Genomic DNA, 15,797 nt, shown 5'->3' with positions numbered 1-15,797 from the left:
CAAAAATTAACTTTTTGAAAAAAGCATAGAAAATCCTATGCAGACGCGCAGTAGCTTTTATTTAATCGTAAAAAACAATATTAAAAATAAAAAATTATATAAACAAGGAAATAAGAATGAGTATGATTCAATTTTTATGCATATTATGAATTTTAATGATATACATTTATTGAAATGATACATGTTTTAGAGAAGCTTAGAATACAATTTAAAACAAAATAAGAAACAAATACAAAAATAATCATGATAAATACAATTTGCTTTTTATTTTGCAATTTTTAAGGAGTAATCCCAGGCAGAGTTACATAAAAAATGTATTATAATTGATAGAAAAGTGTTGTGTATAATGTAGAAAAGTTGACATGTTGGACAAAATCGAGTGCGAAGCACGAGATATGTGATGCGAATGTGTTTGTTAAAGACAAAAGAACTTTAACAAAAGAGAGTTCAAAATCACAAAATTATAGTTGTCGGTCCGTTCAATCTCTAAATTTAGTTTTACAAAATAATTTTTAAAATTGCACTACAATGAATCTTAAAGTACGAATAGAATTGTTTAAAAACTCATTTACATAGTATATAGAAAATTTCTCTTTGATAAGAAACCAGACGAGAAATTAATTTAATTTAACTAAACTTTATTTAATTCTTAAATTCACCTAAATTTCATTTAAATTTTGAATTAAGCTAGATTTTATTTAAATTTTAAATTCAACTAAATTTGATGTAATTTAGAATTTAAATAAATTTTATTTAATTTTTTAATTTATCTTAATTTCCTTTAAATTTTAAGTTTAGTTTTTTAAAATAATTATAGAAATTTGACTAAAATTCTAAAGTACGAAAAGAATTTTTTACATTTATTTATTGTCTCGAAAATTTAAAATAATAATAAATAGAATATTTTTAGGCTCTCTTTAATTTGAATATAATTAGGTAAATCAGTGTTCATAATATTTTTAGCGTACATGCCGTACAGAGACAGCCAACCGACTCAACTATAGCAAAGATTGTTATAGTGTAGCGAAGGCATACGCGAGAACGAGAAACAGAAAATCACGATCGGTTTGGAATTCAACAACTTTCGGTGTGCGCCCCGGCCCCACCTCGCCCGCTGACGTGCTTGGAGGACGCGGTTGCCATAGAAACGGTGAAAAGTTGAAGAGGGCAGCACCTCGATATAGTCGAAAATGTAGTTAGATATATATATATACATACATATATATATGTATATATATATATATATATCGGCTGTCCCACCACTAACTTATGCCGTATCTAGGACTTAATATCTTTGGTTTTAACAACTTTTGCTTGATATCTTCGCTTATGGCATTTACTACATTTCAAATATACATCATTTCGCGCGCTCCCTTTTCCAGTATGGCTGTTTGTGGTGGAGTTGCTTCTCATTGGTTAACTTTTTTTTAGTTGCGTGTGGCTAGACCTATATTCTTCAATCATGGATGAGTGCACCGGGTCATCGTTAGGAGCAGTGCACGGATTACGAATATTTTGCACACGTGTTTAATTTGATCAACAAAATATAACAACATTATTCTTTGTTCGTCCTTAGCTGTAAACAGTTATTGGTTTTTTTTTTTTTCAAAAATGAAGTATACATTTCAGGTGAGATAATACCTTAAATGTAATTACATGATAGAAAACTTATTAGATCCGCAAATTACCTGGAATCCCACATCATTCTATTCATATTGTATATCAGAGGAATAACTTATAGGGGCTTGTTTATGTTAAAGTTACGTAGGTAGGAACAGAACTAGAAAAAAGAAGTGACAATTTATATATATATCACAAAATGTGTGTGTGTTGCACTTGCTGAGGGAAAAACAAACCGAAGTTCTCTGAAACGAGTACTAAGTGAAAATACCTAAATATCAATATATATCACTTAGTACTCATTTAAGAGAAATTCGGTTTTAGAAGCTGATCGGAGCTGCCAAACGTAACCTGAAATAAATTAAAAACACCATTTTTGTTTGAAACATTAGAACGCACTCCAAAAGCACGAAATTTGCTTAAACTATTAGCATTGTACACCAGAATAAATCTCTTTATCGTAAAATATTAGCGTTCAAATATTATGCATGACAAAAATATGAAAAAAATGCAACAATTTGTTTTTCTTCTCAGATATCTCTGTGGAAATTAATGCTGACATCGTAAAATGACCGATGCTTTGTTTAAAAATCTTTTACCTAATTATTATTCGAAAAACCGTAAATAAAAGGAGCGAAATGTGCTGAATTGAAAGGGAGTAAAATTTGTACGTGTATGTGTGTATCGAAACATTTTTTGTGTACTTTCACGTTCACTTTGGTGTTGTCGTCTAATGATCGCTATAAAGACGAACGTGAGCGACGCGTTTCGATTACTAACACTCAGCAAATTTTTGTAAGATACTATTTAAAATTTTTGCAAGCACATCTATGTTCGGCTTACGATTCTAACCATTTTGACATATAAAATTGCCCGCAGCTTGGAAAACAAAGCAAAACATTTGAGCTCAGGAAAAGCAATAGAAAACCAGCGGTAGAACACTGCAGATAACAGGTTTATACCGCTGGAACCTTTGTAGATAACATATGAACATCTTTTAATTGTTATAATGTTCACTTTTGATTGAAATGTTATTAAATTAACGTATATTATTTGTTTCTAGTAAATGAACAAACAAAATTTTAGTTAGAAAAAATATTTAAAATTTCAAAAATAACAATGATTTTCCTTCGCCTTGTTAAATTTCTGAAATATCAGTTAACAGGATTAAACCGCGACCCCTTCAGTTTTAAATATGTAATTATGCTTAAAAGTCTGTCCCTGAAGTTTTGTTTCCACTCGGTAAAACTCATATTTTAGGGCTTCAAAAAACTGAATGTTATTTGTTCGTTAGATTATGGAAATTTTACAAAATTGTGTTTTTAAAGAATTTTAGTCTTTTCTAAATATTTCTAAAATAATTCAGAAAGGACCCCGCACAAAATACTTTGAAAAAGGGTCTTGCTGGATTTTTCTAAATGTTGGATATGTTCTTGATCATGACACCCCCAATAAAGAGTTCTTATGCCAGAAAGTAAAAAAATGGACAGTTTTTCGTTTGTATCACATCAAAGGTCGCTTTTCGTGCACGCTAGAGGAGACATACCGAAACTGGAAGACGGTTTGGCGCCACGCTCAGGAATCATGCCCAGCTCTGTACCCCTTTGATATTTCGTAGTTTAGGAACCCTGATCAATAATATACGTGTCTGATGGTCGAGAGAAGGATATTTTTTCTTCGGTGCTACGTCTTAAGTCGCTTTTCATGTATGCTAACAGAGATATACCGACACTAGAGGACTGGTTGGCACATGTACATTGTTCAGATATGTACATTATCGATCAGAGGGTCCTAAACTACAAAACTTCAAAGAAGCACAGAATTGGGAATGAGCCCTGACCGTGAGGCCAAACATTTGTCGAGTGTCGGTATGTCTCCTTTAGCATGCACAAAAAGCGGCTTTGGACGCAACACCAACGAAAAATTATTCTTCTCTCGACCTTCAGACACATATATTATTGATCAGGGGGTCCTAAAGTACAAAATATCAATGAGTCACGCAGTTGGGCATGATCCCTGAGCGTGGCGCCAAACAGTGCTCAAGTTTCGGTATGTCTACTGTAGCGTGCACGAAAAGCGACCTTTGATGCGATACGAACAAAAAACTGTCAATTTTTTTTTACTTTTTGCCATTAGCACTTTTTATCGGGGATGTCATGATCTACAACATATCCAAAATTTAGAAAAATCCACCGAAACCTTTTTTCAATGTAATTTGTTGCGGGGTCAATCAATATTCAACTATGTAACACTACGACTCTTATAGATTGTGTTTGCCCTTATGTGTATTGAGATTTAAACTCTAGTCGTCTCGTTGAGATAGTTAAAGCTGGTCGAGATTTAAATCAAAATTGATCAGAGAAAGGACTATTTATTTAAAGTTATAAAATATCATCTTCCTAACATGTACATATTTGTAATTTAATTATTATTTATTTTAGTTTAATTTAGTATATGATTACACTTTCTGAAGGATTATAAAAATCTTAAAATGCGTTTTTGGATAGTAAAACAGTTTATTCGAAATTACCATGTTATGAGTTTGCAACGAGCCCTGAATAGTGAGCGTTACATAGCCCTTTACCAAATGGTGTTAGCTGGTGACATGTGATTAGTTTCAAAAGCGCCATACTGACACGTAAATAGTTGCACAAATGGCCACTAAACAACGCACAATGTTTTTCTCTAACCATCTTGTTGGAAAAAATAATGACTCCAGATATGTTCCTGAGAGCCATTTTTTTCACCCATGTTCAAAAATAAAAGTTTAAATAACGCTGAAATTTTTTTGGAAAATATTAATAAATATTAATGGACCGTTCGTGACAAGGCAGGGTTGGAAGAAGAAAAAAGTTTATTTATGAAAATAAGAAATATCGAGCGACGTATTTAGGCTTTACGCGGAATTTTGGCTTATATTTTTCTCTGTCGATAATTATGCAATATGTATTACCCACAGACCCGTAGAAGTTTGAAGTTGCCTACTCGCTGCGATAGTGCTGCTCCGACACAGCTGATACGTATGTCAGACCAAATTTGTTTATTTGCATTTCAAGTGCAAGCATTAGTTTTTGCATTATTGGTGTATAATGTTCGCGAGCGATTTTATTTGGTTTGTCCCACTTTGATAAATATAAACCTCATAACTAACCCATTGACAACATTGCGAAATTGCTTACACGCTTCGCACGGACGGTATTTCTCCAAATTAGTAATTTAAAAAAAACTTTACAATTCTTATTAGTTACGACCAGAGACACCTTTTTACGGGCGTGATTTGGGAAAGAAAAGTACCGACATAGCTTCCAGTTTTATTTTCTTCGAACATTTTTTTTCTTTAAAATTTCCACCAGAACAAAGCAGGGACATGCACTTTATTGCTTCCTCTTTCATTTTCAAAACTTTCAGAGCGATACTCATTTCATTTAGACGTAAGTTGGGGGAGAAAAATCAAGGACCAGTTTTGGTCCCGTGACCTAAGATATTATACTCCTAGATGCGGCGGAGTGAGGGAACAATATATGCACAAACTACCTGTTTTAGTGTTTTCTCAAAATATTGGTAAAGTAGAAGCAGGGATTTTGCATGATTTACAAAATAAAATTTGATATAAAACAGGAATATTTTCAAATTCTCATCCTTATTTTATTTGTGAAATTAGTAACAATATTAAAGCTTTGCCACATAAATTAACTGTAATGCTAATTCTGTAATTAATTAAATATTAATTTTCGAACTCATATTTCCCAGATTAATGCACAATAAGTAAAAATAATATAAAATAAATTTTTTAACTGATAAAGAAAAATGTATTATATCTTCATTTTCTTATAGCAATTTTTCATTAAATAATTTTATACACATTAATCAATATTGATTCTAAATTAGAAGATAACTGCACCAGTCGATTCTATGTAAAACAATAACTTCAGAAACTTGTACTAAATTGGTGCTTCCATTAAAAACTATATTTTCTTTACAAATGTATTACTTTGAAGGTTACAGGATTATAAATAACAGCATGAAGATTAATGTCATTAGGTTTAATGTAATATTGCTTCAAATTGTTTATTAATTATTTTATTAATTTATTAAGTTATAATTTGATATAGAAAACATTCTAGTAGGAATAATTTTTAGGTTACAAAATTAAAAACTTTAATTCGAATTTTTAATTAAAATTACAGTCGCGCCGATAGTATAAACAAAAACATTCCTAAAAAACGATATTCATTAGCATTGTAAATAAAAATTTAAAATGATATCAATATAACAGCACTAATAGAACAATATATTTCAAAAACGTTTTTCTGTTTTAAAAAACGCAATAAATATGGTTGAAAAACACAATACAGTATTAAGTTAAGAAAATTTTACTGAAAAATTCGTATAGAAAACTTAGAAATTGAAAATTAAAAATACTATACCTAGTCCACTTTTTCAATTTTTCTAAGTTACCTACTATTACTGGGACAGTTAGGAAAAGCTAACCCACATAAACACAATTTTAAAAGGGGTATTGGAATTTTGGGTACAAAAACCGTTATAATATGTGAATCATATATTATTTAGTCGATTAGAACAGAAAATACATGATTAATTTTATAGTTAATCAATATAAATGAGTATTTTTTAAGCTAGTCAGATTGCCCATTAGTGGAACACGAATTTTAAAGAAGCCAATACCAGAGATGAGGTGGGAGATTTCCGATCCCATGTATTTAATTTCGAACGATTTTCGCCAGCGCCACCTATTACGTGAGGGTTTTACGAACTAAAATAAAGCGCCCCCAATTGCTCAGGCTAGTTTACGAACTGAGATATATGATAGACGGTTCTACTTGAGCGGTCAAACAGGGCGGCATTTTTCCAGCTTGACATTGTCGGTAGAGAAGATCAGAGTGGGTAATCTCGCATATATGGAATGGTCTATATTCTAGATCGTAAACTGGCTTGGTAAATTACGGATGCTTTAATTAAAAAGTTTACATAAAAGAATCTGAAAGATCTTAAGAGAATTTTTAAAATTATACACAATTAAACATTTTGAAAAAGTTACTGTTTTTGGGTATTTAAAGATTAATTTAAGAGTCTATTAATGAAAATTTTAATCATTCTTTTGGTACATAACGACGAAAAAAAATGGTGGAAAATAACAAACATTTTTATTGAAAATGAATACTTTTTTGGTGTTTGAAGATTACTATATATTTTTTGAATCCATTGTTTATTGGTAGAAAATTGATCTTCTCGGTTAAAAAATCATCTTTTTCATTAAAAATTTAACTCTGTTTGGAAATTTGTTGATTTTTAATTGAAAATTTAACTATTTTATTTATGCTTCAAAATTGATCTTTTTCAGTAACAAATTTATTTTTTGGTTGACAATTTGAAGATTTTTTTTTCAAGTTTGTTGTTTTTTATCAGAAAATTAATTTTCTAGGTTAAAAATTCTTCTTTTTATAAAAAATTAAACTTTTTTTAAATCCGTTGTTTTTGTGTTGAAAATTGAACTATTTAATTTGTCTTTTTAATGCTTGAAAATTAATCTTGGTAGAAAATTCATTTTTTGTATTACAAATGTAAGTTGTTTTAAAAAAATATTTGGCAAATTTTCGGAAATATATATATTTTTTAATCGCTCAAAATCTTCTAAAATTTCTAAACGTCTGAAGCGGAGGCGAATTTTTAAAAAAAATTTTTAAAATATTAAAAAATTAAAAAATTTGTCTTAAAATATTCCAATTTTTTTCGCGGAATTTATAGAAATGTTTAAAAAATTTTAATATCTTTTTAAATTTTATAATAATCTTAAGAATATTTTTTCATTCTCTTGAAACCTTTCAAAGTTTTAATAAAGTTTCCAAGAATGTAATTCGAAATCTTTCAAAACCGATTTTTTAAAATAATTTGTTTAAAGTTTTTTTTGTTTAGTAAAATTGAAAAATTTATTGTAGTACAGTTCAGTCGAAAGGCTAATTATAACTTTTGTGTTACGAAAGGTATGAATGTCGATTTAAAAATCAAATGGGATATAACGTAAGTTAATTATTTCTTTCACACAAAACCTGGAAGACTTGGCAGGGTCATTGCATTTTTTTAAATTTTGTGGAAAAAATGGAAAAATTATGTAATCTTGCAAATAATGACAGTATTTTTTTTAATTGAAAGATTAATTTCAAAGACTATTAATCAAAGTCTTAATAATTATTTTAGTAAGCCATGTCAATAAATGGTGGAAATTTAAAATCCTTATTGGAAATGTGTGTTTTTTTGTTTGTTTAAAATTCAAATACTCATTTGTTAAACTAGCTGTTTTTTGGTAAATAATAAAGCTTGTATGAAAATTCCTTTTTTGTATTGAAAATTCAAATATTTGGTCAAAAATTAATTTTTTTATTTAAAATATTAAAAAACCCATTTGCAATTAAAATTTTCTTTTTAATCAATAATGTTTAGAAACAGTTGGAAAACATTTGATTATGAAATAAAATTACTTAATTGAAAATTTTTATTTACAAAATTTATGTTGCGGTAAATTCGTAATATTTATTAATTGACTTAATTACAGACTGTTAACTTAAACAGTCTTTTTTTTTAAGTGACTAGCAAAATTCTTGAAAACTGAAAAAATCAACTACAAGAATAAAAAACGAACATACATATCTTATTTTTTTCATATCTAACTTTTTCTATTAAATCATTAATATCCAGGGGCAAACTGGGCCTATTCCCCCTGTTAATAGCAATTAATATACATAAATATATTAAATTGTATGCATATTTAAAACAAATCTCATATTAAATTAACGCAAACAATTAAAAATTCCTTGGAACATTTTTAAATACTCTCAAACATTGCAATTCCTTTAAAATATTTTGACACACCTTAAACTTTTTTTAAAAAGTTTTTTTAAATACTTTTGAATTTTTTAAAATAACAATCCTAAAATTTTTTTAATTTAAAATTTATGAAAATAAGTTGAAAATTCCTTGACATCTTATAAAATATCCTCAAATATTTAAAATCTTTTGAAATCTCTTTGAAATTTTTTAAAGCTCTTGAAAATATATTGAAATTTTTAAAATACCATGAAATATATCAAATCCTTTAAAATCTCATATTAAATTACTGTAATCAATTGAAAATTCCTTGGAATCTTTTAAAATTCTCTCAAATTTGTAAAATCCTTTAAAATATTTTGAAATACCTGTAACTTTTTAAAAGGATTTCTAAAGTACTTTTGAATTTTTAAAAATAACCCTTCTAAAATTTTTTTAATTCTTTGAAATTCCTTTAAATTATAAAAACAAATTGAAAACTCCTTGACATCTTTTGAAACATTATCAAATATTTAAAATCCTTAAAAATTTGTTGAAATCTCTGGAAATTGTGTAAAGCTTCAGATTGAAATTTAAAAAAGAGAAAAGTTCCAAAACGTTAAACATTGAAATGCTTGTAGATTAGAGTTTTGAAAATGGGATCAATAAAAATTCAAAGCTTTCGAAATCTAATTTTCAAACATTTTCAACCATTCAATAAGAATAATTTCCCTCTCGGTGGGATTCAAGTCTTCAAATTTTGAATTGTAAACTTGAAAGTTTATTTATAAAAAAATAACAATCATGAATTCATTCAAAGCGTTTAAAATTTAAACTTACGTTTTTCAGTTGGGGAATTTGGGGATTTGGGGATTTCGAAAGTATTGAATTTGTATTGATTCCATTTTCAAAAATCTAATCTACAAACATTTCAATATTTAACGTTTTGAAATTTTTCTTTTTTCTACATTTCAATCTGAATCTTTTAAAAATTTCAAAAGATTTTTAAGGATTTTAAATATTTGAGGATGTTTTAAAACATTCCAAACATTTTCAATTAATTTCAATAATTCAAAGCAATTTCAAAGAATTCTAATTATTTTCAACTTTTCAGGTTGAAAGTGGAACTGCTTCTTTAAAAATTTAGTTGTTTTTTTTTGGTTGATGATTTATCAATTTAGTTGAAAAAATTTGTTTTCTGAAAATTTAACTATTTTGTAGAAAATTTTTGTTTGCCTTTTGGATAAAAATTTAAATTTTTGTCAAAAAATTTAGCTATTTTGTTGAAAAAAATTTCAACAATTTTTCTTTTAATTTATGTATTTTATACAACAATTTTTTTTGCAGAAAAATGATTGTTTTAGTTGAAAGTTGAACTATTTCTATTAAAAGATAGTCGAATAGTCATTAATATTAATATAATATTTTATAGCTATAATATACATGATAGTAATAATATCCATATTATATACACCTGAAAAACATAACCTCAAAATCGACTCGTGCATGAAATTAAGAATAACGCGAAACATAAAAATCGCCAATTTCTTTCATTTCTTTCTAATGGGCCTAATGGGGATCGAGACATAAATAGACGAACACCGAAGTCTTCCAAAACTTTCAGATCGGCAACAAAGATATCTGTGGTAACGAATTGAGCAGAAACTTAATTGGTAAATCATTTCAGAAATTGTTAACTTTCGTCATTTACCTACGCGCAAGTCGCGCCTTCAAAGTAAGTCTTAGGCAATCTGCCAAGAGGGCGCAGTGATCAGCGCAGTTTTTTCACATTCTCTTATTCCATTAGCTCGGCAATCTTCCACCTCATCTCTGCCAATACTGGGACAAGGAACATCCAATGGTGTTTATCAAAATAAAATGGCACACTTTTCTTATAACTTATTACAGAATACATTAAAAAGCAAGAATGGATTGGGATTACCGTTTAATTATTTATTCTAAAAAAGTTGTTCAAAGTAGTTTATTAAAACTTCTAATTCTAATCACAAAGCCAGCTGCTTAGGTAAGTAATTTAATAATATCTCATAAATTTAATTTTTTAATAAAATTAGTAAGTATGCATTAAAATTTAATATTATAGATTAATATTATCGATTTACTTGTAAATTAAACTGTTTGGTAGTAAATTTTGTATTAAAATTCATTTTAATTCAAGTTAATAATAAATGGAAAAAATTATTGAAAAAATTTAAATTATTTTCTGGTTACAAATTTTATTATTTAGTTAAAAATTTTTTTGAGTGAAAAATCAGTTTTGATTAATATTTCAACTATTTTGTTGAAAATTCGTCTTTTTGGTGCAAAAATTTATCATTCTAATTGCAAATTAAATTTTTTTTGGAAAAATGCAACTGTTTTTTTAAAAATGATATTATTATGGTAGAAAGCTCAACAATTTGGTTGAAATATTTTTCTTTTTTCTAGTAAAAAATTTTATTTGGTTAAAAAATCATGTCATGTTTAATTTATAATTAAAACCTTTTTTGTTTAAAATATCAACTATTACATTTTACGATAAGAATTAATCTTTTTTGGTAGAAATTAGTCTTTTATTTTTAAATTCAAGAATTTGTTAGAAAATTGAAGTATTAGGTTAACCCAAAAAGTTAAATTCTGATAAAAAAAATGGAATAGTTGATATTTCAACTAAAAAAGATTTTAATTACATATGAAGAGTAGTCGAATTAATTTAAAAGAAAAACGAAATTCCAATCAAACTGCAGAAGCCTCAACCTAAACAGATTAATTTTCAACCACAATTTACGTTTTTAAACCAAAAATACGAATTTTCAAGAAACTAGTTCAAATGTTAATCAAAAAGCATTTTTCAGTCAAAAAGCAAAAAAAAAAAAAATAACCAAAATGTTGACTTTTCAAGTCAAAAAGATGAGTTTTCTTCAAAACAATTATATTTTTATTTTGAAAATATAAATTTTCAACAGAAAAGTTAATTTACTCAATTTATCTTAAAAAGTCAATCGATAATATTAATCTTATTAGTATTTCATATAAATCTGTAATATTAAATTTTAATGCATACTTACTCATTTTTATTGAAAAATTAAATTTATGAGATACGATATTACATTACTTACCTAAGCAGTTTGAAAACTTTGAGGTTAGAATTGGAGGTTTCAATAAACTACCTTGAAAAACTTTTTTAGAATAAATAATCAATTGAACGGCGAAATTTAATTAAAAACACGGCGAAAGTGACCGTCTCAGTAAGGCAACTTCACCAAAAATTTGTTCAAAGGCGGGACAGTAAAATATTCATAACTTATCGAATAAAATCGTTAATAAAGTTATGAATTTTATTCTTAAACGTATTAAAAATGCACAAAAACATTACTTTTTCTTTTAGTGTAGGAAATTTCAATAATACAATGCTGTAAAAGTTATGTGGAAAGTTTTGAAATAGAAAAAAATGCCAAATTTTGCAGCAGTTTATTCAAACATTTCGAGGAATATTTTTGATTATTTTTTACTAAATGTATAACTTGTCAGGACAAAAATAAATAGCAGTAATAAATTTAAAAGAACTTCGAAAATAATAGAACATTTTTACTTTTATAATTTATTAAAAAAAATTTTTTTAATTTATTTTATAATTCATGTTAGACTATAAAAGATACTCAGCGATATTTATTATTGTCCTAGTATTGGACATGCTTTTTACGTTGTTTCAGTAATGGTCGGTTTACCTTAATTGTTTTTAACTTTTTATTTAAAAAATAAAGAAAGAACAAGCTCTTGAAAGATACAAATTGCAGTTTTCAATGTCACGTGATTTTATTTTATAAGTGAAACCTCTAAATACAGACTTAATATTCTTTCCCCTATTCTCCCCTTTGTCCCTCTTTTAAAAAGTTCATTTTTTCCTCTGTTTTCAACTAATTTCCACTTTTTTGTTTTTTTTTTCACTTAAATGCGAATTCAACTAATAGAACCAAGAAAGAAAATCAAAATATTTTCGATGAAAGTTAATTATTTTCAAATGAACAGTCTATTATTATATTTTTGGTTCAGAATTCCCCTCTTTTGGTTAGAAATTATACTATTATGTTAAAGATTGAATTATTTTGTTGTAAATTTTATTTTTTTAGGTTGAAATTATTTTTTATTTTAACGAAGGAATTCTGAGAAAAAACTTAGAAATACTTCAAAACATTTCAAATGATTTTTCAAAATTATAAAACAAATCTGGAACATTTTAAGGCAATTTTTCAGCGTTTAAAAACATTTTAGGAAACGCTATTATAAAATTAAAAGATTTTGCAAATATTAAAAGTTTTTAAAAGATTAAGAATATTTTAAATCTTGAACAGGTTTGCGAAACTTTATTATATATTGTTTCATTTCTTCCAAGCTTCTAAAAGTAATATTTTTTCTAATATTCTGTAAAATTCTGTAAAATATAAAGTCTTCACACTTTTCTAGATTCTTTTTTTATATATATTAAACTTTCAACTGTAATAATATGCAATTCTTATGTTAGTTATTTTCGTCTTACTTCTACCTAGACATTCATTCTACGTTTAGAGCTTTCTTAAAATAGGCGCAATGGAGCAATAGACCATAAAAAAAGGAAATCTCAAAAATTTATTGGGTATAAGCAGCTATACGAACTGAAGAATTGACATTGGAAGTTCGGACTAAATTCTAGAACAATAACCTATAATTTTTCTCCAAGTTTAAATCAGGTCAAAACATTTTAAGTTGATTCCGCAAAGTAATGGAGCCTATTTATGAAAGAACGGGTTAAATGTGGATTCCATTATTAAAGTCGTTTAAATAATTGTTAAACAACAGCTTCTCTCAACTAATTGTAAGCTCACGCTCTTACCTGTCATATTTCGGTCATAATCTGAATTGTTGCGGTATAGAACTAGATAACCAACATTTTTTCTGAAAATGGGCTTCTTGTACAAAAAATTCTTTAAAAATGTAATACATGTAGTGTTAATAGGATTTTTTAAAAGCTTATTTTTAATACAATAATAAAAAGGTTTGTAATTCAAAACCAGATAACTGACTCTCTGTAGGGATGGAACGAGCAGTACTTCGGCTGCTGCTTGCTCTTCGGCAGTCAGTTCCTCCTGCTTGCCGGACTCGAGTTTTAAACTTCGGCTCCTGCTCCCTCCGGTCGCTGGAGGAAGCAGTAGGCAGTAACTTCTGCTGGAGTTCTACTGCGTTTTTTATCCTACTGCAAACTCCGGCGTTAAGTACCTGAATCCCTAAACCCTTTTTTCTGCGTCTTCTGACTTATTTTCGAACGCTTTATTTATTTTTCCTATTAAGTTGAGAATTCAATGTCAGCAATTCAGTATTGAGAAAATGAGAGTTTAAACATTTTTTGAAAACGAAATTATATTTACGTTTAATTAATTCAAATTTCATTTAAATTAATTTGAAAGAAAATCAGTATTTAACAAATTCCTAATAACGGAATTACATTTACTTTTAATTCTCGAGGTGGTTTGTAAATGAAGTATAAATTATTGATTTTATTTAGATAATAAAATAACATACGATACATAAGTGTAGTGAATTACGTTTTTTATTTTCTAAATAATTATCTCAATATTTTCTTCAAATTTATTTTTTGTAGTAGCGAATTGAGATTCACATACAACTCACAGGTGTGTCTTTCTCAATAAGAAGTGTGTTAAACTGTACCGGGGGCACGTATTTTCAACAAAATATATAAATTTTTAACATATTAGTTTAAAACAGTTTAAAAATATGAAATTCAGCAAAGGAATGTGAATCAAAATGACGAATTTTCAACAAATATATAATTAAAAATTTGTCATAAGGACAACCGCAGGATTTCGCCGGGAGCGGGTTCTAATCTGAAAAATTGCACCCGCTTCCAGCGAAATCGCGATAAAATTTAAGCCATAACCACGTCTCACAACCGTGAGATAGGTGGTTACAGTCTGTAAAGGAATCATTACGACGATCCAGCAAAAGCCTCGTGGACCCTAAGAACACGGAGCGACCCAAGGACAACCGCCTTCTGCATTTTTCCCGCAAGTGTTCTAGCACATTGTTGACACGCGGGGATGCTTTTTAGGCTATTAGCAAGTGAAAGCTTGGCACCTCCAAGAGCGCCGATATTAAGGACGATCAGTTTACAGAATATTCCGGGTACAATCGTTGCAACTCCCTTATAAGGTCTCGATACCTCGTTCGCTTCTCGAAGTCAAGAAGAACCATGTCAGGCCTCGAGTGAGCAACAGAAACAATTGTCGAGAATATAAAGTTTCAGTATATACGGCACTTTCCATTCTCGACAATTGATTCAATTTCCCTAGGAGCATTTAGAGGAGCGATATTAAGGTGAATGCCTTAGGAGTGACAGAGATGGTAATAAAGTACTCTCAGTGCCGCATTGTGCCTTAGAATGTAGGTCGTTCCCGCGTGTGTTGGACAACTAGATAGTATGTGAGCTAAATGCTCGGGGTGTTCATGGCACGCCCTGCAGCTATCATCGGGAATGTCTTGGCTCAAAATGTGGCGACGGTATGTTAAGGTGGAAATGACACCGTCTTGGCATGCAAAAATGAAACCCTCTGTACCAGACTTCAATCCGGGCGATTTAAGGAAAGCAAACGTTAGCTCACAAGACATTGACTGATCCTTCACATTTCTATGGAAGATATCGTGCATCCTCTTATCTAGGAGCTGTTCACGAAAGTTTTTCTCTTGTGCTTTCTTAATCTGGACTTTCGGGAGTGAGTACTCGAGATAGATCGTCCATGTAAAATACATGAGTGACCTTGTACTTTCGATCTGCAGGTTTGCCGCACAAGTACCCGTCGGAATGGCGAAGTGCTAGAGATAGTGGAAATAATGTAAGGCAAAAGAGGAGTGGGCTCATGGTGTCGCCCTGAAAGACACCTCTCTGAAACGTGACCTTGTTATTTGTCACACGATTAGTGCCAGATGAGATAGTAAATCTGGTTTTCCAAAGCGGCATCAATCTCTCTATGCACCCAAGTATTTGAGGATGAACCTTTAAGATTTCCAAAAGACAGATGATAAGTCTATGGGATGTAGAATCGAAAGCTTTCCGATAATCAATCCAGGCCATCGATAGGTCACGCTGGTAGAATGCTGCATCTTTGCAGACACATCTATCGATGAGCAGATTCTCCCGACATCCGGCTACGCCTTTCTTTGAGCCTCGTTGTTCATACACTTCTTGCTACACAGGTTCAATTGCTCGAACAATCATATCATTTAGGATAGCTGTGAATATCTTATAAAGCGTGTTCAGACAAGTTATTGGCCTGTAGTTCTTCGGGTCAGCTAAGTTGCCTATTTTC

At 29.1% G+C, this 15,797-nt stretch overlaps 1 protein-coding gene across 1 annotated transcript in view; it reads left to right on the top strand.

Moving 5' to 3' along the window:
* Positions 1-1,467: 1,467 nt before the first annotated feature.
* LOC117172911 (periodic tryptophan protein 2 homolog) overlaps positions 1,468-15,797 on the top strand; it is a 272,846-nt gene continuing 258,516 nt past the window's right edge. Inside the window, exon 1 of the mRNA XM_033361205.1 lies at positions 1,468-1,629. Coding sequence (XP_033217096.1) covers positions 1,612-1,629 — 18 coding nt within the window. The 5' untranslated portion in view covers positions 1,468-1,611. The remainder of the gene's footprint in view (positions 1,630-15,797) is intronic.

Source organism: Belonocnema kinseyi, chromosome 5 (assembly GCF_010883055.1).
Source record: "Belonocnema kinseyi isolate 2016_QV_RU_SX_M_011 chromosome 5, B_treatae_v1, whole genome shotgun sequence".
Taxonomy (NCBI): Eukaryota; Metazoa; Arthropoda; class Insecta; order Hymenoptera; family Cynipidae; genus Belonocnema; species Belonocnema kinseyi.
This window is presented reverse-complemented; position numbering and strand designations above follow the sequence as displayed.